This window comes from Coturnix japonica, chromosome 27, assembly GCF_001577835.2.
Source record: "Coturnix japonica isolate 7356 chromosome 27, Coturnix japonica 2.1, whole genome shotgun sequence".
In the NCBI taxonomy this organism is placed as follows: Eukaryota; Metazoa; Chordata; class Aves; order Galliformes; family Phasianidae; genus Coturnix; species Coturnix japonica.
Window position 1 is genome coordinate 3,634,052 of NC_029542.1, and position 23,327 is coordinate 3,657,378.

The 23,327-nt window shown below is 56.6% G+C and overlaps 1 protein-coding gene across 12 annotated transcripts in view; it reads right to left on the reverse strand.

The window, feature by feature from the left end:
- Window positions 1–18,768, reverse strand: part of SRCIN1 (SRC kinase signaling inhibitor 1) — a 46,348-nt gene extending 27,580 nt beyond the window's left edge. For 2 of the 12 annotated variants that reach the window (XM_015885901.2, XM_015885899.2), the window contains exons 1-2: window positions 6,505–7,029; window positions 6,132–6,280 (exon numbers count right to left, since the gene is read on the reverse strand). In XM_015885901.2, coding sequence (XP_015741387.1) covers window positions 6,132–6,237 — 106 coding nt within the window. In that variant the 5' untranslated portion in view covers window positions 6,238–6,280; window positions 6,505–7,029. Of the gene's footprint in view, window positions 1–6,131; window positions 6,281–6,504; window positions 7,032–12,729; window positions 12,793–18,500 lie in introns of those variants that run through there. The other 10 variants (XM_015885913.2, XM_015885911.2, XM_015885900.2 and 7 more) reach the window with 9 other exon arrangements.
- Between the last annotated feature and the right edge of the window lie 4,559 nt (window positions 18,769–23,327).

The following is a 23,327-nucleotide window of genomic DNA, read 5'->3' on the forward strand; positions in this document are numbered from 1 at the left end:
GGCACGGGGTGGTGAGCCCGGTTGGTTGTGGGGCCGTCTCTTGGTGGGATGCAAGCGGTGCAGGTGGGAAGGATGAACATCACATCCCCCTGTGATGGTGTGGGGTTTGGGGGGGTGGGGGGTCAGGCAGGGCTGAGGGAGGGACAGAGGGGGTGGGGGGTGCTTCCAAGACCCCAACATTTGGGCTGAAACATGGAATGAACAGCGTTAAGGCACCACCAAAACGGCACAGACGAGACACATGAGCCGAGAGCATCCCCCCCAGCACAGACAGACAGAGGGACACAGACACACGGACAGACCAAGAAAAGAAAATGAAAGGTGGGCTGGGGAAGCTTGCATCGTCCCATCAGTGCTGCTGCCTGCGGCCGGGGACCCCCTCAGACCCATTTAAACCCTCGCAGAGCTCAACCCCGGGCAGCGGGTGCCTGCAGCGCTCATCCCTTCACCATCACAGCCATTCATTAGCATCACACCGGGACTTTAATTCCCAGGGAAGCCTTGCCGAGTGCTCACAAACCACGAGTGTAACTCATGCCTGGAAGTCTCTTCGTGCTGCCAACACCCATCAAACACACAGTGGTTTCCTGACCCCCATCCGTCCCAATGCTGTTGGTGAGCTCGGGGACCTCGTGCTGCTCAGCCCACGTCACCCCACAGCCACCAGCTCCACCACGGCCGAATGTTTGGCAACCTGCAGCACTCCTGCTGCGGGAATCCACCACTATAAGGCTTCCCTTTCACTCCCGTTTAACCTTGATTCATTATTCATCTCCTTCCTTTTCCCCCTTCCTTCCCCAGCTCCCGCTAAGCAAATCATAGAGAGCTTTTCCTTTTCCCTTAATTATTTATCAGCCCAACATATCAGCTTGATAACGAGTGATTGTGTTATTAATGTAGGACAGGATTCCTGTCTGTGCTGCCGACACCGCTCGGCTGCTCAAGGTCATACAGAGGGGTTTGCTGTGAGTTGGGTGATGACATCAATGCAGCCTCCAGCAAAAGCTATGGGACACCAAAGCCATGGGACACCAAAGCCATGGGACACCCTTCCTTGCATGACCCAGCATCCACAACCCAACACTCAGAACCCAGTGCCCAGAATTCAGCAGTTCTGGAACTCAGCATCCAGAACCCAACACCCTGAACTCAGCTTCTAGAACCCAGTGCTCAGAACCCAGCACCCAGAACCCAAGACTCAGAATTGAGCATCCAGAACCCAAGACTCAGAACCCATGAACCCAGCACCCTGAACTCAACTTCCAGAACCCAGTTCTCAGAACCCAGCATCCAGAACCCAACACCCAGAATCCAGAGCCCAGAAGCCAATACTCAGAAATGAGCATCCAGAACCCAACACCCTCAACTCAGCTTCCAGAACCCAGTACTCAGAACCCAGCACCCAGAACCCAACACCCAGAAGCCAGCACTCAGAACTGAGCATCCAGAACCCAAGACTCAGAACCCAGAACCCAACACTCAGAATCCAGAGCCCAGAACCCAACACTCAGAACTGAGCATCCAGAACCCAACACCCTGAACTCAGCTTCCAGAACCCGGTGCTCAGAACCCAGAACCCAAGACCCAGAATCCAGAGCCCAGAAGCCAATACTCAGAACTGAGCACCCAGAACCCAGAGCCCAGCACCCATCCCAGCCACATTCCCAACTCCTTCCCACCCTCCTCCCGTTGCTGAGCCACACATCAGCATGCAGCTCTCTGCTCCCTAATTACACGCTCCGGGAGCGGAACGCTCCAGCTCTCTGTCTCTCTGCGATTGCTAAAGAGGATGATTTGAAAAGCCCTGCACAATCAGCACCGGGGTCAGAGCAGAGATATGAACCGAAGGGGGCTCTTCCACCTCTGGCTGAGCTGCATCCGCTCCTGAACTCCTCATTGGGCTCCAGGAAGAACAGGAGAAGGCATCATGAAGGAGGAGATGCTGCAGACCCCACGTCACCCCTCTGGTTCCATCAGTGGGATGGGATGAGCATCCTCCAGGTGAGCTCCTTAAAGCAGCCAGAATCCAATAGGAAATCCTAGAAATCCCCCTCAGGGGGATCCATCCTCCATCCATCCTCCTTACCGAGTGCTGTAGGTGGGAGAGGACCCCAAAATCTTGCCCTGTGCCCTGTGTGAATCACACAAGGATGGGAGTCCAGCAGGGTGGTCCACCCCGATCCCCCTCCCCATCCCTCCCTACAGCCTGGAGGGGGTTTATCAGAAAGAGGATCTTTCAAACACAGTTTATTACTGCAGTTTCATAAATCTTCATGAAGCAGCCGGGCTCACGCGGGCCGTGAAAGCCGTGACAGTTAGCAGAGCATGAAAAATAGTCCCAGAAAGCAATTGTACCAAATGGGGAGAAGGGGAGGGGAAGGAGAGATTATGTTTAGGGAGAAAGGGAGGCAAAGAAGAATAGAAGCCCTTGGAGCTATGCAGATCCCCACATCTGGCCATTAGGGCAGCTCCGAGATGCAACACTGCAGCCACTGAGCTGCAAAGTGCTGCTGTGTGCAGCACGTGAGGGACACGGCCTGGAGAACCCTGTGTTGCAATAACCCCTTCTCTTCCACGCTGCTGCAAGGCTCTGGGATGCAGCCATAGGTTTGCATAGACAAAACATCAACCACTGGATGCTTCATTGGGAAGTTCCCAGCCTCACTCATCTGGGACCATGCCAGGACACCCCATGGGCTGGCAGTGCCCACAGTGCCGGATGTGTCCCTGCAGACCCAGCCCTGCCTGTCCCCATGATGTGCCCAAGAAGCCACACAGGATCCATCCGGGTACATAGAGGTACAATGGCAGCAGCCATGCCCCATCTCAGGCTGGCACCCAGCGCTGTGCTGGCACAAAGGGACACGAGAGGCTCAATTCCCATCTCTCAAACACTGAGCTGAAGGAGAGAACCCATCTGTCCCAGCCCCATGAAAAGCAGCAGCTCCTTCCCCCCTCACTGGGTGTCATCACACCCTCACACACACAGAGCTTCATGCTGGGTACCAACAGCAGCAACGCATCCCTCCATCCATCAAAGCCATTAGCTGGGCTATGGGAACACAGCCCCCTGTAGCCCCCAGCCCCATCCACAGCCACCCTCCCAGCCCTCCTCCTTCCTGTACTGTCTCATTGGCATCTCCCCTCGAGCTGCTCCCATCTCAGTGCTCCTCACAGCCCTCACGGAGCTGCCTTTGCTTTGGTTAGAGAGGGGAAATAAGCAGGGAGGGTGAGCTCAAGGAGGATGCGCGATGCACAAGGATGAGTCACGGCCAACAGAGCTGGGCAAAGCTTCCCTCTGCTGCCAGCTTCCTCCCTGACCCCTGGCAGAAGGCCGGAGCTGGCGGCATCCCCTGAGCAGCACTGCCTGGGGATGTGGGGAGGCACAGCATTGTGGCTGGGGGAGATGCCAACAGCTCAGAGACTGGATAAAAATACAGCAGGGATGGAGGGGGCTTTAAGGGCACAAACACGCACTGTGTGGTGGTCTCCTCTCCCACCCATTTGGCAGCAGCTCCAGGAGGTGCAGTGGGGATGGGATGAGCCCATGTGGCTGTGGACAGATCATTACATGGGGGTAATGTCCTCAGGCTCAGAGCTGAGGGGGAAACTGAGGTGTGGGACTGAAGAGGGAATGGCCCATCCATAGGGGGCAAATGCAGAGCACATGGCTCTGGCTGCTAGCAGGGATATAGAGATATAGAGGGGTCAAACCCCAGGTGGGAGGGAGGGGAAAGAACAGGCAGAGCCACTTGGTTTGGATTTATATCTCCTGAAAGGACCCCGAGCTTCCCAGCACCCGGCAGCTCTGTCTCACTCCCACCACTGAGCTGAGCCAGGCGTGGGGCAGTGACTCACTGCGTCGTGCAGCAAAGAGCTGCCAAACCCCTTCTCCACACAGAGACCCCAGGCTAAGAGACAGGGGGGTGATGAACCCGAGGTTGTGCAGGATCTGAGCACACAAAACCCTGCAGAGCTGCTGCCTCCATCACCTCTTTGCATCTGTGCCACTGCAGGAGAGCTGCAGGGTCAGGGCGCAGCGTGGGTCCCTCCGCTTTGACTTCAGCTGCTCAGGCAAATTGCTCTGGAAATCAATTCCGATCCATCAGACATCAGGAAAGCGATAAACTGCCCCCCTCAAGACATCAAATCAATGCTTCCTTTTAGCCCAGAGCAGAGCAGGGGGTGGGGAATGGTGAGTCGGGGTCCTGCTGCAAATAGGAGGGAAGGAAACAGCCCACCTGGTTAGAGGGAAATGAACTCAGAATGAGGGCAGGGGTAAGGCAGCAGCTCCCACCCCATCTGTGCCCCACCTGGCACCAACACATCCCTGCCCCCATGCCCAGCACCCCCCCCCCCCCCCCTTCCCTTTTCCCAGCAGTTAAGCAGATACAGAAGGAGAAAGGGAAAAGGAGGAAGGAGAGAACCCCGATGCAGGAGATGCAGGACCTCGGCTGAGCCCCATAGTCAGGGTTTGGGGTGGTTCCTTGATTCCTTTGGAGGCGGGAGCACAAACCCAGGGGGGAGAAGGGGCTGAAGGGAAACACACACACTGAGATGAAAAATCAATTCGCAACAGAACGACTCCTTCCTCTAATGAGACGCTGAGTGAAGATGTTGAGCGGAGCAAGGCCACTGTGATTGCTTTGGTGACAGCAGAAATGAGGATGAACAGCACACGGGCAGCAGCGAGGTGGCAGCTCCAGGACATGGCAGAGCCTGGTGTCACCCATCCCAACAGAGCAGGATGGCTGCAGCACCTCCCTGTGATGGATGATAGCCAAGAGTGCTCTGCTGCGTGGGGATGCACCCTCGTCCTGCAGATGGGAAGGGGAACATTGTCATTCCAGCTTGGAAGTAGAGGGGCAGGATTTGACCAGAGAGCTTGCAGCCAAAGGTGGAAAAGAAATGCAACAGGTTGCTGTAGTTAGGGAGGCAAAATGATGCTCCTGCAAAGGGGAGCGTGGCCACTCACAGCACCAGCCCTGGGGTTGTGCAGGATGCATTCAGTGCAGTTTTTCAGGCAAGTTAATCACTTCCTCTAATCTGCTGCCATTAGTGCAGTCATGCTAACTGTGATGGGAGGCCGGAGCTGCCTGACAGGAGCTTCGATGGCACGCTACACCTCATCAAAAGGAAATCCATCTGGAAGAACACAGCGGGAGCAAAGGGTGGGGGCACCCCTCCTGCAGGGAAGCAGGGCTTTGCATGGTGCCACAAAGGGGAAAAACTCCAATCAAACCCAAAGCTCCCCCAGTCTTTGCCTGAGAAGCTGGGAGCAGAGCCCTGGGGCAGAGCCATCAAAGCTCTGAGCTCTGAATGGGGGGAGGAGGGATGGGGTCAGGGCCTGGCACAGCTCCTGTGCTGGCACAAGGGCATGCAGCTCCTTCGAGGAGTTGGCTCCTGCTGTCATCAGTGCTGGCAGCAGCGCAGCCCGGAGCCCAGCCGTGCCCAGAGCACCACGTGGGAAATGGGCATTTGGGGATCCTGTGCTGCTTTGCACGGAGCTGGGGCGATGCTGCGTGGGGGGGGAGGATGCTGGGGAAGCTATTTCTGTGTTATGGAGGGGCTGGGGAGCAATGCTCCAGACGGGGAAGGGAGGACAGCCCCTATTTATAAGCACGCAGGTAGCACGTAGGTGGTTGGTCACAGTCTGCTCTGCCAGCCCGGTTAGTCACAGCAAGCTACAAGTCAAAAACGCTGGGAAAAACACAGAGATCTCATGCCTGAAGCCTTTGGAGGTGCCAGAAAGCGCACCCATCATCTGAATAACCCGGGGAGCTCTATCAGAACAGACACGGCAGGGACACAGCGAAGCCATATCCTGCTGCCAGCGGTCCCCAGGTCCCAGCACACCATGTCCAACCACGGGATGAAGGCACCGCGATGTCCCCCCCCCTCGGAGCACCCCCCACCCCTCCTCCATTAACCCAGAGCAGCGCTGCATCCCTCCCTCCCGGCAGCTCCGAGCCTTTCCACCAGCGGCCGCCCGTAGCTGTCCATACAGTGCGGTGTAGTCAAGCAAAAGGAGGGCACAGCAGCTGCCTGCAGCACCCAGCATCCCGGCCGGCCCATCCCAGCATCGCCTCCGGGCACACAACACATCCCTCCCCCATGTCCCCACTCCGTACCCAAAAGCAGCGGCGACAACCTGCGGTCCCCGGGCTCCGAGGCTCTGTCCTGCTCCCGAAGCCGAGGGGAAGCGCCCATGGGATGCTTCGCCCAACGAGGAAGCATGATGGAACCGGGGCACGGAGGAACCGGGAGACGGCTCCAAAATCTGTGCGACAAACACACGCATCGTACGGCATATGTTGAAAGCGAATCAAACACGCTTTTCCTAATCGCTCGGCATTTCGAGCAACACGTCGTCCCTGTCAGGTTAAATCTAGGGAGACGTTTAGCTCGCGTTTAGCTGCTCGCCTTAATTAAATACAGGAGCGGCTCATTACGAAACGCGAGCAGCGGGGTGAGCCGTCACCAACCCCATCCACGGGCACTGACCTCGAGTCACATCGGTGCGATGGAGGGGAGCAGCCGCGGTGTCACCGCTCCTTTACAGCGCTCAGATGCCACCACGCCGCCGTCCCCTCCGGTCCCCGCTGCTGTCCCAGCTCCATCTCGGTGCCTGACAATCGCTGCCCCACTTTCGGTGCCAGCGGCCATCGCATCGTCCCCGGCTCCGAGCCAGCGCTGCGCTCACATCATCTCCTGGAGCTCCAAGTATTTGTCCCCCTGCCCGGCTCTGTTTCCTCTTCTCTTTGCCGCTGTCTGTCTGTCTGTCTGTCTGTCTCTCTTTTCCGGCTCAGGCGCTTCAAAGCTCCCCGTGTGTCTCTGGGTATTATTTCTTCCTTTCTTTTTTTTCCCCTCTCGAAATGTCACCGTGCCCCCTCAGATGCATCACATGGACTGCAGCCAGCAGCCGCTGCACAGCCGTGCGCTGCGCCGACGCCGTCAGCCCATGGTTGCGCTCCTCCCTGCGCTCAGGGTCTGCACCCCCGACACGGGGGGACACCGATAGAGCAGCCAACAGCCACCGAGCAACACCCGAGCACTGATCAGCAGTGATTAAAGGCAGAGCCCTGCAGCCCCCAGGCAGCAATAAGCAGCAATGAGCGCTGCGCTCCAGCAACACCCGTTCCCCAAAGCCGCCTTTGCCACCTGCCAGAGCGTGAACCATCCAGCAGCAAACGCTGTGCCCCCCCAGCACTGCTGGGTGCAGCTCGTCTGGCACAATTCTGACACCCACCCGTGGGCAATGTGAGGATCAGCCCATAGAAACCAGCCCCAGCTGTGTTCTGCACAGCCCCTGGGCAGCCGTGGTGTATGGGAATGCTCCTGACCCCACAGTGGGGACATGGTGGGGATGTGGCAGCCAGCAGCGTGTGCATATAGGACCAGAGCTGGGCAGTGTCCCCCTCATCTGCTCCCTTCCTCTCCTTCCATCCCATGGCTTTTCCAGGGCACTGAAGCTGATTATTTTCTTCCTTCCCCCGTTCCCTGTGTTTCTCCCCACTGGTCCTGGTGCATTTCAGCATCCCAAAGGCTCTCATGAACATATTGTTGCTCATCCCACACAATCCAAGAGGCAAAACCAACCAGTGGGGACTACAGCACCCAGGAAACCCTTCACCAAAGACACACAGCGGGGCTTTAATCCATTATACAGATGGGGAAAGTGAGGTGTGGACTGAGGTGCAGCACTTGGCAGAACCATGTATGAGAATCCCAGCCTATGAGATGAGATACCCCATCCTTGAGGGTCCTGCTGCCCCCCTCCCTATGGGGAATTGACCTGGACACAGCACAGAGACACAAAGCTGAAGGTGTAGGGGCACCAGGATGGTGCAGAGGTGGGAGGATGCTGTGCTGGAAAGCCAAAACTGATCACTGCTTGCAGTGAGGATTAATTGTTCTTCCCACTGATCCCTGAATCCTGGCTCTCACCCACAGCCGTGCTGCAGGGAGGGCCAGAGGAAGGGGTGACCTTTGAATTCTGATTGCTCTGCTAATGAGAAGCAAATAAGCATTAGTGCAGCTGGAGAGATGCTCAGAAGAGCCTGCATGAAAAGAAGGTGGGTGCCCGATTTGAAACTCAAAGCTCCCCATTTGGGGACTCCCCAAAGCTACAGTGTCTCTGCAGCACAACCCTGAGCTGGCAGCGTGATGGCATGAGCTGTTGTGTGCACAAAGAGCCTATGGCTGCGTGACACCTCGGCCTCAATGGGGCTGTGAGCAGCTGCATGCAGCAAGGCAGCTCCCAGGGGGAGGCTGGTAAAAGCAGCTCACAGCTCGGGGTGAGGCTCTTGCATTTGCACATGCGATGCCAGACATGGATTTGCAATCAGGGGCTCTCCCAGGAGCTGTCACCTGCACCTGGATGGGGACAGGGGATGGATGTGAGCACTGCAGCAGCCACCAGTGATGGGAGAAGGGGGAGCCGGGCACAGTGGGGTCTGAGCACAGTGGGGTCTGTGTGCAGTAGAGTCTGGGAATAGTGGGGTCTGATCATAACGGGGTCTGGGTGGAGATGGGTCAGGGTGCAATGGGGCAATGGGGTCTGGGTTCAAAGGGTGCAATGGGGTCTGGGTGCAAAGGGGCCTGAGTAGCAGCTCCCTGTGCTCCCCCTCCTGGTCCCTGCCATCTTTCTGCTCTGCAGACCCACTCCTGCACCACACAATGCTCATGCACAGCCCCGGCACAATGAAGCCCTGCTCTGCTCTGGCACTGCTGGCCGTGGCACGATCAGCGCAGAGCTCCATGGGCACTGCAGCCCCTTTCACCCCATGCTGTGAGTGAGACAGCACAGCTTTGTTCCTGCAGACACACAGCACAACGGCGGCACTGAGCTCGCAGTCTATCCAGCAATATTCGTGCATGCAGTGCCCTAACACCCCCAGCACACTGGGCTTATTGTATGTCATGCAATGACCAGATATCAGGGGCTGAGTGAGTGTTCCAGTGCTCGAGGAAGAGCAGGACTTGCCCCCATCCATCAGCAAAGAAGGGTTAACCAGCGGGGAGCCACACTGAAAGCCTTGCAAAAAACAAAGAGAAAACTGCAGGCAGTTTGATGCCCATTCGTGGCCTTTGCTTAGAGCTGCCTATGTGGTGGGCTGGGCTGTGGAGCAGCATTTCTGCCTATGGGAGAGGATGTGACCCATTGCTGGGGTGAACAAGAGGTTCACATGAAGGCAGGAGATCAGCCCAAACCAGAGAGGCAGATGTTCCCAGCTGTGGGGATTGGCCACATGTTCGGACTTATGGGGCAGGTGGGTGCTTGTGGGGCAGAAATGCCTTTTCTCCTTTGGAGCCATCACACCAGCAGATGTGCCACTGAGAACCAGCGGCTCTGAGGTGTCTCCCCATCCCCAAAGGAATGAATCTATGGGGCTGCATTGCTGATAACATCTGCAGGGCTGGCACTGCGCTGCCATGGGCGCAATGATGGGCACCAGGCTTTGCCAAGCGCTGCCAGGTGGGGCTCAGGGAGGACTTGGCACCCGGTGGGTGCAGCCTCCCACGGGCCCCGTTGTGCACAGCTCTGCTGGCAGAGCTCAAGCTGTTCATGGCAGTCAGAGCCACCTGGGGAAGCGGGGAGCAGGAGCTCAGCCCCGTCCTGCTGCCTCCTGTGGCTCAGCTCCCAGCCGGCGCGGTGGCTGGGCACCAAGCCCTGAAGCTCGGCTCCCTTTGCTCAGTTTGCTGAGCACAGATGCTGCCAACACTGCTCTGCGAGACAGGAGCCACAAGCTGAGCCCCAGTGCTGGTGGGAATGGGAATGGGGATGGGCATGGGGGGGGGTACAGGATATGAATCCTTTGCTGCCTCCACCTTCCTTATTTTTCCAAGCTCAGTCCCCATCCGAAAGCAGTGAATCTCTGCTCCCAGGGATGCTTGGACACATGTCACACACCGTGTGCTTGGTGGCACTCAGTGCCTGCAGACACTCCTTGCTGGTGACATGGGATGTGACACGCTGCCAGCAAGGCAAGGAACGATCTTATCACCACAACAGGAGAGTGTTTGTCCTTCCCTGGGAAAGAAGGGGCCCAGAGGAGGGACAGAAGTGACAGAGCTGTGAAACTCAGCACACGGAGGGTTGGCAGCCCTGTGTCCCATATACTCAATGCCCATGGGTCACTCAGGGCCCTGCACATCTCCCCTTGCCCCCATCCTCCGTGCCATTGTTGGCTCTGATTTAAGCCACAGCGCTGTTAGCTACAGTGCTATTACCACCACCTAAAACGAGAACTAAATGGCATTTCCCCACTGCTCCACTTCTATTTCTGAGCTCTTTACCCATTTGTAAACTGCAGGAGGGAACAATTTAAGGCATCTGAGTGAAAAGTTTGAATTAACAATTTACAAATAGCTTAATTGAGGTCCCGGTCTCTCTCTCTTTTCCCAAGCAGAAGCTGCTAAATGATTCTGAATCATTCCCATTTGTTGGTTCTTGGCAGCATCGTGCCCTGCCCTATGGCCAGTCTCAGCCAAGGCAATGGGGTCTGGGTTTATGCCCCCCACAATCCAATCCTATGGGGGTGGGATGCAGCCCCCCATCATTGCCAGCCCCTGGGTGGGCTCTACTTGCAGCCTGGCATTTCTCCATCTGCCCGTTGGCAGCCAAGGACACTCATGTCTGCATCAAACCGCTCGGCTCCCAGTCTAATTCTGGCACATCAGACAGTAATTATAGGTGTATCACCAGCGCTGACAAGTCTGCAGCTCGTCAGCACGGCACCTGTCAGTGCTGAGCTGCAGACAGTGCACAAGGATTGAGGCCGTGGCGCTCCCAGCTTGGCTATAAGGATGAGTCCAGGACCCCCACCCCACCAGCAGCCCCCATCAGCTCAATGGCTGCTCCTGGGGGCTCAATGTTCTCAGCACAGGGTTATGTGCCCCCCTGCCCCGTGCTGGCAGCAGCAGGTTGCATCCAAACAGCTGCAATAGGGTTCTGAACTCAACCAGCCCAAGCTAAGCAGGGCTGAAGGGGAAGCACCCAGCCCTGTATTGCCTGCTCCTGCTAACCCCATGCTTTGCTCATGCATAAGGCAGAGCAATGAGCAGAGGCAGCAGAGCAGCTCCAGCCCAGGAGCAGCCAACAGCTGGGAAGCTCATCCAGCACTGGGGGAGCAGGGGAAGCTGCAGCTTGGAGAAGCAAGGAGGGAAATGCATGCGAGGGAGAAGCAATAATTTTAATTAAAAGGCAAATGAGTGCACTGAAAATTGACTTCAAGAGAGGAGATATTAAAAAGCCGTTGACTCTGTGAATGATTCCTCTTTGGGGGGAGCTGTGATGGGGTGTGAGCGCTCAGTATGGGCTGCTCCAGTATCTTCTGCAAGGAGTGGAGAGAGCAATATGGGGAGGGGTGACCCCATAGAGGGTGACCCCATAGAGGGTGACCCTGTGCCATACCGGACACAATGTAGGATAAAAGAACTACCTGCTTTCTAATGGGGTTTTTTTGGGCAGCTCCCAGCCAGGGTTGGCAGCTTTTGGGAAGGGGTGAAGCTTTCTTTCTTGCCATGAGATGAGCTCATTAGCAGGCATCGTTACACAGCCACAGGGTGACCTCAGTGCTGTCTGTGTGCTCACCCCTGTGAGGATGCAGCTTCTGGGAGTGGGGAGGGGGGGGGCTTTAATCTTGTTCAGACAAAGGCAGAACAAGATCTGATAGTTGGAAGCTGGAGCGTCAGAAACACAGACAGAAGACGGCAGATGTGCTAACAGGGCCGGAACAGCCTGCACCAAAGGGCAGCCATCGCTTCCCACCTTTACATCAAGGCACGATGATGCGAATGACAACCCCCAGCTCAGCCACAGGTGGTTGGTGCTGCTGCAAGAGTCGCTGTTGGGGCTGCACAGCACGGATGGGATCAAATTGGGTTTGGGAATGGTCCTATGCAGTCATGGAAAGAGCCCACAGACCCTACAGAGACCTCAGACCCTATAGAGCCCCCAGTTCATATAAAGACCTCAGACCCTATATATCACAGGCCCTACAGAGCCCTCAGTCCCTATAGAGTTCTCAGTCCCCTTAGAGCCCTCAGACCCTATGGACTCCACTTATCCATCAGACCCCATAGAAATCCACAAACCTACAGACCTTACTTATCCATTAGACCCTACAGAGCCCACAGACCACACTGAACCCACAGACAGCAGCATTTCCCTTCACCCCTCCATGCTGAAGCACCTCCAGGCACTCTTTGGTGCACCCTCAGCCCCATAATTGCTGATATATCTGGCGATACAAACACCACCCAGCCCATCATAGGCCAACAGATGCCACAGAAAGAAAATCTATTATTAGGCCAGACCCAGCAGGGGTTGCTACTGAACAGATTCCACCTCGTTTCCTTCTCACAGCTCCTCTTAAGCCATCCACACTTGCACAGCTGGCTCCCAATGAAGGCACCTGCCTTCTCACATCACCCCCGCAGAGCCCCATGCTGCTTCTTCTCCCTGCAGAAACCTCCCATTCCATCCCAGCAAGGAAAGCCCAAACCCTGCAGGCTGTGCTGGGGTGGGGGGGGCAACACCTCTATCTGAAGGAATGGTCCAAGCAAAAAGCCCCCCCTCCATCCTGCAGAGAGGGTGGGGGTCAATATCTCCCTATGGGCAGCAGGGCACGATGCCTTCCTATGGGTCTATGGGGAGCAGACATGGAACATGACACAAGGAGGGTGGGCAGGAGCACAGTGCTGGCCCCCATCCCCGGTACTAACCTGGTGACTTTAAACAAAGGGAACAGAGTCCTGGCTTCTTTCCTCCTGCAATTCGATCGAGCCCTGGTTAGGGACAGGAAAGGAGGAGATTCATGAATGAAGGTGATCCGGGCGGAAAAGTTCGCCAGGGATGGAGGGGAATAAATAAATACATCAGAGCAAGCAAACACATAATGAGTCCGAAACAAAAGAGCAGCAGCAGGAGGTATCTGAGGATGGCAGCGTGGGGTGAGGTGGGGAGCTGGGCTGAACCCTATGGGTAGGGACCCCAGTGTTGCCCCCTGAATATGGGAGAGCTGAGATGGGCACAGGGAGGTGCCGTGCACCCCATGGTGCTCATCCAAAGCCTCGTGGTCTGTGAATGGATTTCACACCCAGAGTGAGTAAATCATCCTAAAAGCGTAATGGGAGAGAAACAGCAAAGTGGAAAAATCCTTCCGAAATGGGCTTTGTTCATTGGTTGTGATAACGGAGCTTTGGGTTTCGTTATTGATGTTGTGTTTTTGGAATGTGCCAGGAAATGCCGAGAGGTGAATTTGTGGTGGTTGGCAGCCATGGGATGGAGCAACCCTTATGAGGATGGGGTGGGGGGCACCAGGAGGAGGAAAAAGAAGAGGGTCTGGCCCCCAAGCTGAGATGCTGCTCTATGGGTTGGACCCTGCTTTGCCCCAGGACACCAAGGATTGGCCTCCTGAGCCCCTCAGTGTGATGATGGATTTCTTCCTTGGGACTGGGAGATGGAAAGAGCCCGACATCACTTGTGGAGCACCTCAGCCTTCCCAGGGATGCTTTGGCTGGGATCAGAGCAGGGAGCAGTGGGAGTGCCATGCAGTGCCCTTGAGTGTCCTTCAGAGGCTTTGCCTCTCTGGCAGCACAGCAGATGAGGAAGGACTGAAAATCCCAAACTGTTCTCCTCTTTGATTGCCCCCTCCCCGGTCACAAAGAGAGTTGAAATGGAGTGGAGAAGGAGAGAGGGAGGAGGAGGAACATGGGAGACGGGGACACACTGCTCCCCTCCATCCCACCCCAGAATTGATGCCCTGGGATATGGGAGGGGGGGGATGTAGGGCTCCCCAAGAGCAGCTGGAGGAGGGAGAAGAGCAAAGGCTGCCTCTGTGTGCCCTGTGGGCATGGTCTAAGCTGAGCCTTTGGCTTCACCATCATCTTCACAGCCCAGTGGGTGCAGGGAGATGGCACAGACTGGTACCGGGAGGAGGTTGGCGGTGTGGGAACACTCACCAGCTCTGTTTGGTCTGGGCAATGTGTTTTTAATGAGCCATATAATGTTTTTCAAACGATGTCAGAATCATTAATCCTCCCCAAACGAGACAGATTCCGCGTCCTCAGGCACTGTTGGGGTATCACCTGTTGCACGGCTGAGCTGGCAGTGCTGCCTCTGCTCTGCCACTTCATGGTGGCATCGGGGACATTTAGGACTGACCCTAAATATCACATCCCCACATCCAGAGGGGATCCCCACAGGGCTGGCAGGACCCCTATGCTGTGGGCACTGCGATGTGGGGATGGGCAAAGAGGAATGTAGGCAGTGCTGGATGATCCTCATGGGGGAATGGCACATTGCTGGGGGTGGGATGGGGAAGGCAGGAGGGGGCAGGGGTGGATAAAGAGGGTTGGGGGGCCATCAGTGCCACTGCAGGTTGGCTGTCCGTGCCTGCAATGTGCTTTCCCGGAGATCCAGCTCTAATTGCAGGAAGGAGGTGCTGTATTTTTCCATGCATGAAGATCCAAAGTGACACTTTTTCCCCCTTCTCTTTTCAGAGCTCGTTCATTACCATAAAACCACCGAGCCAAATAGGAGCCCTGAGTGCCGTGACAGCATCCCTCCAAATAACACGGGAGAGGAGCGCATCCGTCTCCAGTTCTGCCCTTGCCAATCGCTCCAGCAGCCGCAGCAGGAGCTGCTGACAGGTGGGACTTCACACCCGCACCGCCTCGGCTCCACGGGCGCTGAGCCCCGGCTGAGCCCATGAAGATGGAGATGGCGAGAGATGGCGCTGCAGGAGGAGGAGAGCAGCTCTGCCCTTTGGAGAGGGTGGGTCGCATCGCTCTGTGCTCAGCTCCCACTGCGAGGCCCTGGATGTGACCCCCTCCTTTCCATCCCTTCTGCCCCCCTGCTCGCTCTGGTGAACAGAGGGGATCCCACAATGGGAAGAACATTGCTCTGAATCCACATCCCGTTGCACCCACTCCACGCTACCGGGTCCATATGAGCCACCGCCGTGTTGCCTCCAGTCCCATTTCAACCCCGAGCATCCCATTTAAAAACCAAACCACATAACCCAAGGCAGATGCCACAGCAACTACTTGACACCACCATCCTGAGTCTCACTTCTGGGTTGGGGGTTACAGCCTCCCCTCTGCACCTCGAGCATCCCTGAATCCTTGGTAATGAGGATGACAAATGAGAGCCACCAGCCTGAAGGTCTGGATGTCTCTACATCCAAGGTGCTCTCGAGGAAAACACCACCAGCACAGCCCTGAGCCAGAGCTGCATCATCGGACACAGCCGGAGCCCTGAGCTACGGGATGGCAGCTGTAAATCTGGGCAGCTCCTGAGACGAGGAAGCTTTTAATGGGCTGTAATTGAAACGTGCCAAGCAGAGCAGGAGCAGATCCTACACCAGCAGCCAAAGCGGCCACTTGCAGGTTGTGCTGCAGCCCAGGATGAGCAGCATGGGGACACGAGCTCTGCTCACAGCTCCTCTGGCCATCACAGCAAAGGGTTGTGGGGTTGGGTTGGCACAAGAAGCAGCTTCTGTCCATGTCACCTCCCCTATTGGGGCTGCCACACCAGTTCCCTCTTTGGGGATGGAGAGCAGAAGCTCCATTACCCAACACAGCACCATGAGCTGTGCAAGGAGCTCAAACCCATCCTCATCCCTTAACATCCCCCCCCCCTTCCTTTGCAATCAGAGCATTTCAGCACAGGGAGAAGAGAACAACAAACCAACCACAAGTGTTTGTCCCCCTGCCTTCCTCCTCCTCCCGCCCCCACCCGGCCCTCTCCATCAGTCCTTCTGTTGGAGATGAATACATAGAATTTAAACCCTTCATTTGCATTTATTATATATATTTATATATATTTCCCCCTTTCTGAAAGTGGAAACCGTGCAGGGGGAGGGGAAAACAACATAAAAACAGCTGACGGCAAAGTTTTATTATCCCCATTGGGCGGCGAGGAGCAAATCAGTAACGTTTTAACAAGCATTTAAGCTCCTTTCTCTGAGTGCCTCTTTGAGGCTCCGTGCACCTGCAGCCTGGCACAACCAGAGGGGGGGGGTTAACAAGGGCTGTGATGGGAGCAGGCACAGCTGATGGGTGGCAGTGAGCTCTCCCCTCAGAGCTGCTGCTTCCCAAGTGATGCCAAGTGTTGCTCGCTGCTTTGTGCAGACCCCTGGGCAGGGGGTACCAGCACAGAGGTCTGGGCTGGGACCAGCAGCTCGTGCCCAGTTGGGATGGTCTGGGGAGATATCCCCATCACGGGGCAGAGCAAGAGGATCCTTTAGAGCTGGAGGTGAGCTGCATCCTTTCTCCTCCCCATTCACACCCAAGGGCTTCTCCAAACCTGCCTGCAGCCTCCCTCCGCTTCTCCCCAGCACAGCTGGAAATAACACTCTGACAGCAGGAGCCTCAGCAGGCTTGTCTATGTACAGAGCACCCTGGGGGCTCCTCTATGGGCTCCTCTATGGGTTCAACACTCTGAGATCCCCTCCCTGGCTGTGTGTGGATGTGCCCCACAGCCCCATCCCTGCTCCACACCATGGGCACAGTGCATGCGTATCCATGCATTCCAGGCAGCATCCCTGGGGCACAGGGAGCTGCTGTGCGCCCCGGCTGGGATCGATGCATGGCAAAGAGGGGAATCAATTTCTATAATTAAAGCCTGCACCACTGGGCTGCATCTTTCCTCCCCACTCGCTGTGGTAGAGGAATGGTCCAGCCCCATGGCAACAGCCCATAGGGACCAAAGCTTCTGGTCGATGCCAAAGCAGCTCCCACTCAGGGCACCCCTGCTCTCATGGCAAGGCATCAGCAAGGAGAATTTCTTAGAGGAAAATGAAAAGCAAAGGCATGGGTGGGTGTTTCCTGCCAGCTGGGCCTTGGCTGTGAGGCTGAGGAGATGGAGAGGAGGAGGAGGATTTGGGGGAGGGGGCACAGCCAAATCCCCACCTCTGAAGCACTGTGTACCAAGCAGCATGCCCAAGGTCACACAGGGAGCTTTGACACCAACACAACCACAAGCACCAGCAGCACCAGCCAGGGGTGATGGCCACAACGGGACCCAGCATCACCCACACTGCTGGATTCAAACACACTGCCCACCCCAGCCCAGCACACAGCGGCATTTCCTCAGCCACGAGCAGAGCAAGGGGACTGGCTGCTGGTAAATAAAGGCCCTATGGCACAAAGGCAGCCCTGCTATAGCCGGGGGGTCTGCAGCCCACCCGCTGTCCCCAGGTGCCCGTTAGGAGCACACGGAGCCATTTCCATAGGCATGCAAATGCTGGAGGCTACAGGGGCAGTCTGGTGGGAAATAATTAGCACATTGGAAATGCGTTCCTCATTAAAATGAGGGAAGAGCCACCGCTGGGGTGGGAGTGATCAGGCGGCTTCGGGCAGCCTGGATACTGCACAGCAGCCCCCACACCAGCACTAAAGTCACGGTGGGGCTGAGAAATATGGATGTCCCCAGAGCTGGGTAGGGAGATCATAAGAAAGCTCGGGGTCCCTGCGTGTGAATTCCTCTAATGCCAGGGGAGGGGGCACGCAGGTATCAGCCCAGCCCGGAGCCCCCTCCCTCCCATCCCCAGATAGGAGCTGGCTGGATGCAGACCCCTGCCCCCCCCCTTCCCCCAGGGCTCTGCTCCCAGTGCAGGGCTCGATCCCACGGCCACTCACAACCCAACTTCCCCACGAGTTGGGTACACACGAAGATGGGGGGGGGGGGAGGCACAGCATCCCCCTCCCCACCCGCTTCACCGCAGCCAGAGCAAAATCGCAGAGAACAAAGAGGGGAGAGGCTGCGGGGCGAGGGCTGGGCGCTGCCCGCGGCGAGGGCAGACAAAGGGACCCCCACCCACGGGCACCGCAGCCCCACGCCGCGACCCCAACCCCCCCCCTTCAGCCCCTAACGCTGGGGGTGGACCCGCTGCACGGCGCGGTGGGGGGAGGGGGGAGGCAGGCAGGCAGCCTTTGGAGTTATTTTAAGTTTCCCTCCCCGCCACCTCCCCCCACGCCCGAACCCAGCCCGGGATGCGCCAGATTTTTTTCCTCCTCCTAAAAGGATGCTGAAAATAGCTCGGAGGGGCGACCCGCAGCGGCTCGTCCTGCCATTGTACCCAACGGGCAACGAACGAGGGGCGAGAAGCAAGTGAGGGTCTGCAGGTGGGGGGTCTGCAGGGGAATAGAACCCGAAACCCGGTCCGGGGGTTTAACAAAACGCTTCGGAACCGTCGGCACAAAGAGAATCGTTGCGAGCATCCCATCCAACCCCGCAACGCCCGGCCCCGAGCTCAGCCCACACCCCGACCCCGAGCCCCGCATCTCCGAGCCCCACAAACAACCGGTACAGCCCCATAAACCGGTACAGCCCCATAAACCGGTACAGCCCCATAAACCGGTACAGCCCCTCAAACCGGCACCAGCTCATAAACCCCCGACGAGCATCGGCAGCGCTGCACCGGGGCGACGTTTGGAGAGAGGAGGAGGAGGAGAAAGGCAAAAAAACCACACGAATAAAAACAAAATACCTGCTACTTAAGAATGGATGCACATAGTGAGAGTGACATGCCTTGAGAGGGTGTATTCCCCATCCTGCTCCTCCGCTCGCTCCCTCCGATCGTTCCTTGCCGTTCTCTGCCGGCTCAGGCCCGGCCACGCATGGGAAACGGAGACGGAACGGGAGCGCGCCGGGTGTGTGCGCGTGGGAGCGCGCAACCCGGCTCTGTACAAAGGAACAAATGGGAAAAACACATTAGCTCATGATAGATTAATGTGCGGGGAGACGCTCCCCCCTTCTCAGCTCCCTCTTAAAGGTCCCCGACGTTGAGATTTGGAGACTGGCGACTAGAAGGGCTGATGGGCGAGCGGGGGGGAGGGGGTCGGAGAAGCGGAGATACCCGGGGGATGCGGCCGTGGGTGAAGGAGGAACGGCCACAGCAGGGGACAGTAGGAACAGCAGCTGCCCAGCTCATGGGAGAGGGGCGTGGTGGGCAGCGAGATGCAGGGATGTGCGGTATCGATCTTGTTGTAAGGGAAGATTGAGGGGAGGGGGACGGGAAAAATATGGGGTGGGTGCTGCCAGCAACGGAGCCAGCAGCTCCTAAAGAATGCATCCAGCTCGACCTCCCAGTTGCATGGCAGCTGTCAGCCCCCCACGAGCAGCCAAAGACCCTCTGCAGCAAAGCGCTGTGATTGAATGGGGGGATCCATGCAGGGGGGGTCCAGCCGTGCTGCAGAGCAGAGAGCAGCCCCTACCCAGTCACCGTGCAATGGATGCACGGAGGGGTCCAGGGGCACATCGCCCTGATTGGCACCAAAACAAAACCCCAAACCCCACCCTGCAGACCAGCAGGTAACAGCAGGGACAGAGCAGGAACAATAAATGCAAGCGGTGTTTTGAGATGCAGTTTCCAGGACTGACAAGGTGGGCTCACAGATTCCCCCTCCCCAAAACCAGCGTGATTCCCATCCCTGGGGGCTGTGGGACCAGCAGTCCTTTCCAGTCTGGGGACAGCAATGGGGAGACCCCCAACTCACCCCAACAGCCCCTTCCCCTGCAGCGCTGCATTAAGGGAGAGCTGCTGCCCAGTGGCATGGGGAGAGCTGCTCCATTAGAGCACGTCCGTGGGGCAAAAGCCCTTTTTGTAGCAGCAGCAAAGTGCATCTTGATGGGGCTGACGTGCTGCTGGCGGCAGCAGAGGCCAGGGGGGGCAACGTGCAGGCTGGCCCTGCTTGGTGATGCACTTCATGCCAACACAGCCTCAATTTGCAGCCTTGAAACAGTGTCCTGCCACGGGGCGGGGGGAGAAAGGAGAGAGGGAGCTCTAAAATCATGAATGAAAATCCAGATGGAAAGAGACCCCGAGCTGCTGTTAGACCTGGGAGCTCTTTGGAGATGTAATAAGAGGTGAAGTGCTTATAATGCAGAGTGAAATGGTCTGGTTTGTGTCCCTGTTCCCCCTGGCATTAAATGTCTCATTGAGGACCTGGCCCTGATCTGTTGAATGCAAAGATGCTGCCAGGAAGGTCCAAACCTTGGGTAGCAGATACCCTGCAGAGGACAGACCCCCCCCCTCTCCCCACTGTTCCCCACTGCAGACCCCACGCTGCTACTGGTTGGGTCACCATAGGGTGGGAGATAGAGAACGTCAGGGCAAAACTCAATAAGCAAAGTGAAAAATGCTCCCTTGCAATACATGAAGGGCCACCAAGAGCCACTCAGATCCAGAACAGATATCAAACCCAGCAAGGACAACCTGCACAGCCCCAAAGCTGCCCCCCCAGCACCCCCACAGCGATGCCAGCCCCCGCCCAGGGCAGCACTGACAGCTGCTGGCTCGTAGGGAGGCAGCAGTTTTGATCACAGCAGATCCAAGGGAGGTGCTGAGACGTCTCTAAACGAGCTGAAAAGCAGCCTAATCGGCACATCTATTCTCTAACAAGTTACATACTCCCTTCAGAGCCGCAGTCGTTTCAAAAACACATTAAGGAGAAATATCTGAAAGCTAAAACGTATTAAACAAGCACTTCATCCTCATCAGCAGAGGGGTTATGGACCTTTGCTGGTCTCCTTGCAACCAAGTTGTTCCAAGGGGTTTAACACCTCGATGCTGATAAGGTATCAGCACCAAACCCCCATTTCTTAGATGTATCAGATGTTTTCCTCTTATCCATCCCACTGTCACTTCACCTGGGGGAGTGCGATGGACACACACCTTTATTAAACACAGAGCTTCAGGGAAGGCAATACCAAACCCACCCCAAAGAAGCAGCCCCATGTGTCTGTGCCCCCATCTTTCAAGCTCAACATCTCTTCCATAGGTGATTAAAGCAGCATTGATGAGCACTAGATGGATACGGGGCTGGGGAGGGGGAAAGGAGGGCAGAGGAACCCCCAGGTGTGCCCTGGGTTGGGGGATATTCAAGCAGACTCTGAGCATCCCAAGCATCGGTGTCTGCCTTGCTTGTATTTTTAACATTGCTTTGCAGAGCCATCCCACACACATCTGTCCCCCCACTGCACGTGATCTCAGCCTCCTGCTGCCCAGTGCTGCCCACACTGGCCCCACATTTCCATCTATAATGCACCCCATCATGCACATTAAGCATAGATATGGTCCATATTATCCCCCTCCAGTTCAAGGGTGTGGGGCTTCGCCAGGTCCCTCCATTATTGGGCTTTGCAGTGTCCCAGCAGTGACCCTATGGGAGCACATAGAGAAGCTGAAGTGCTGCAGGACGAAGCTGGGTGGGCAGTAGAAAACAGTTTGTGGAAGGGAAACACTGCAGAACCTGAAGGATCTCCCCAACCCGCTCCACGTGGGATGCAAACAGGAGGAGCCGGCCGCCCAGCTTCGCAGTGATGGGTGAGGGCTTAATAACAGCTAAATAATACATGTATTTGGCAGACGTGTGAGCAAAGCAAATAGATTGTGCTGTCTCAGAACGGGGCCCTTTGCAGCCTCCACGTCCCTTCCCATCTGGAGCATGCAGGGAAGTGGCAGAGCTGCTCAGAGCCCGTCAACTGTGCTGCAAAGCTGCTGTGTGCTCAGCACCCCATATCCTGCAGCCCTGTGGGTGCAGCAAGCAGAGGGTACAGAGGGGACAGCCTCATCCTGCACCCCAGCACCCCACCTCAATGGGGCTGAAGCTGCAGAAGTGCAAAACCCAAAGGAGAAGAGCAACCTGGAGTGATGCATTGGGATCCCTTTTGCTATTAGGGAAGCAAAGACTTCTGCTCCGACATTGAAACCACACAGAAAGCAGAGCTGGGTCCAGGCCCTGCCCCACAAGTGCTGCCCACCCCATAGGACCAAGCAGCAGCCCCCCATCCAGCCCCTATCACTGTGTGTGCACTGCTTTCCTCTGGGCATCGGGATGAGGAAAAGTCTCCATAGCAACTGAGGACAGCTGTGACCGTGAGTTGTAATTGCACTCCATTGGGCTTGGTTTGGGGGCTGAGCATTTTGGGGCTGAGCGTGGCCCCATATTGCAAAGGTGGGGGACTCAGTGCCACCCCCTGAGCCCTCAGTGCCACCAGCAGCCAGGAAGGCACCAGGCTCAGCATCCACATGGGATGGGATCCCTCTGAACACAGTGCTGGGGAGAAACCTCAAGGCTTCATGCAGCTTTAAGAGGATTTTGTCTTATTAGATGCAGCATCTCTGCAGATGGTGGTGATGACCAATATTTGCATTGACCAGACAGGAGGTTTTATATGGATCCTGGGGGAGGACAGCCAGGAGTCTCTTGGATGCTTGATGGAGGATGATGGAGGTGACCTCAGCTCCCCAGTATTGCAACAGTCTCCATGTCTGGGAGGGCTGTGTGCTCTGAAGGACCCCCTGCTGCCCTCCATGCAGTGCTGGGACTCTCTAAAGCCCCACCAGCTTATGAGAAAGCTGAGGGAGGTTCAGCCATCGGCCAACAGAGACGCATTATCAGAGGTTGATCTGAGGCAGCAGCTGACAGTTAAAAGAGGAGAAGAGCTGGGCTGAGCAGGGAGAGGTCATGGAAAGCCACGAGAAGCAGCTGATCTATTTGGGGTGTGTGTGTGTGTGTGTGTGCTGGGAGGAGGAACAACAGCAGAGAGGCACAAAGGGAAGAGCAATGCAGCAAAATTGCTGGGCCAGAAGAGCCAGCTTGGCACAGCATCCAGCATGGGTACAATGGGGGTAAAATGATGCGTGTTGAGGTCAGGGATGGCCTCGTGTTGCTGGGGATAAGTTGGGTAGGACCCTGAGTTGGGCTCCAGAGGGGTGGGAAAGAGAGAAACTGTGGCATATTGTGAGCAAAGGGAAAGAAATGGGGTTGTTAAGATTGAGGCTCTGTGGATGGGGAAGCGCAAGGAACAGGCTGAGTCATGGCTAACACCTTGCTGATGGGTAAATGCCACAGCTCTGCTCAGAGCAGCAGAACGGGGCTGTCTGCAGCAACTGAAGAGGAAAGGGAAAGGAGAGGGGTAGAGGACTCAGAGGGGAGGACTGAATGTTATTGAGCATGAGACACAGCAAGAGCTCAGCCCCTCTGCTCCCCACTCTGCTCTGTGGGGCATTGGGCAGATGGGTTCCCCAGGCTCTCCTACCCCAGGGTTGGGGTCTTTGCTGCCCAGGGCTCCCACCAGGGCTCACCCAGTGGGGAGGGTGGGGTGTGCCTGTGAACCATGGGGCAGCTTAGGGGGTGGGGATGTCTGAAAAGAGGGAGTTTGGAGGCTATTTTTGCAGCAGAAGGAACCAGGAATCTGGGTCACAAGGGATGGGGGAAGTGTCAGAAGTGTGAGGGGTAAAAACACAGCACTGCTCCTAACAGAGGAATGAGGCTGAGGTCCCCAACACCAGCAGCTCTGCCATCCCCAA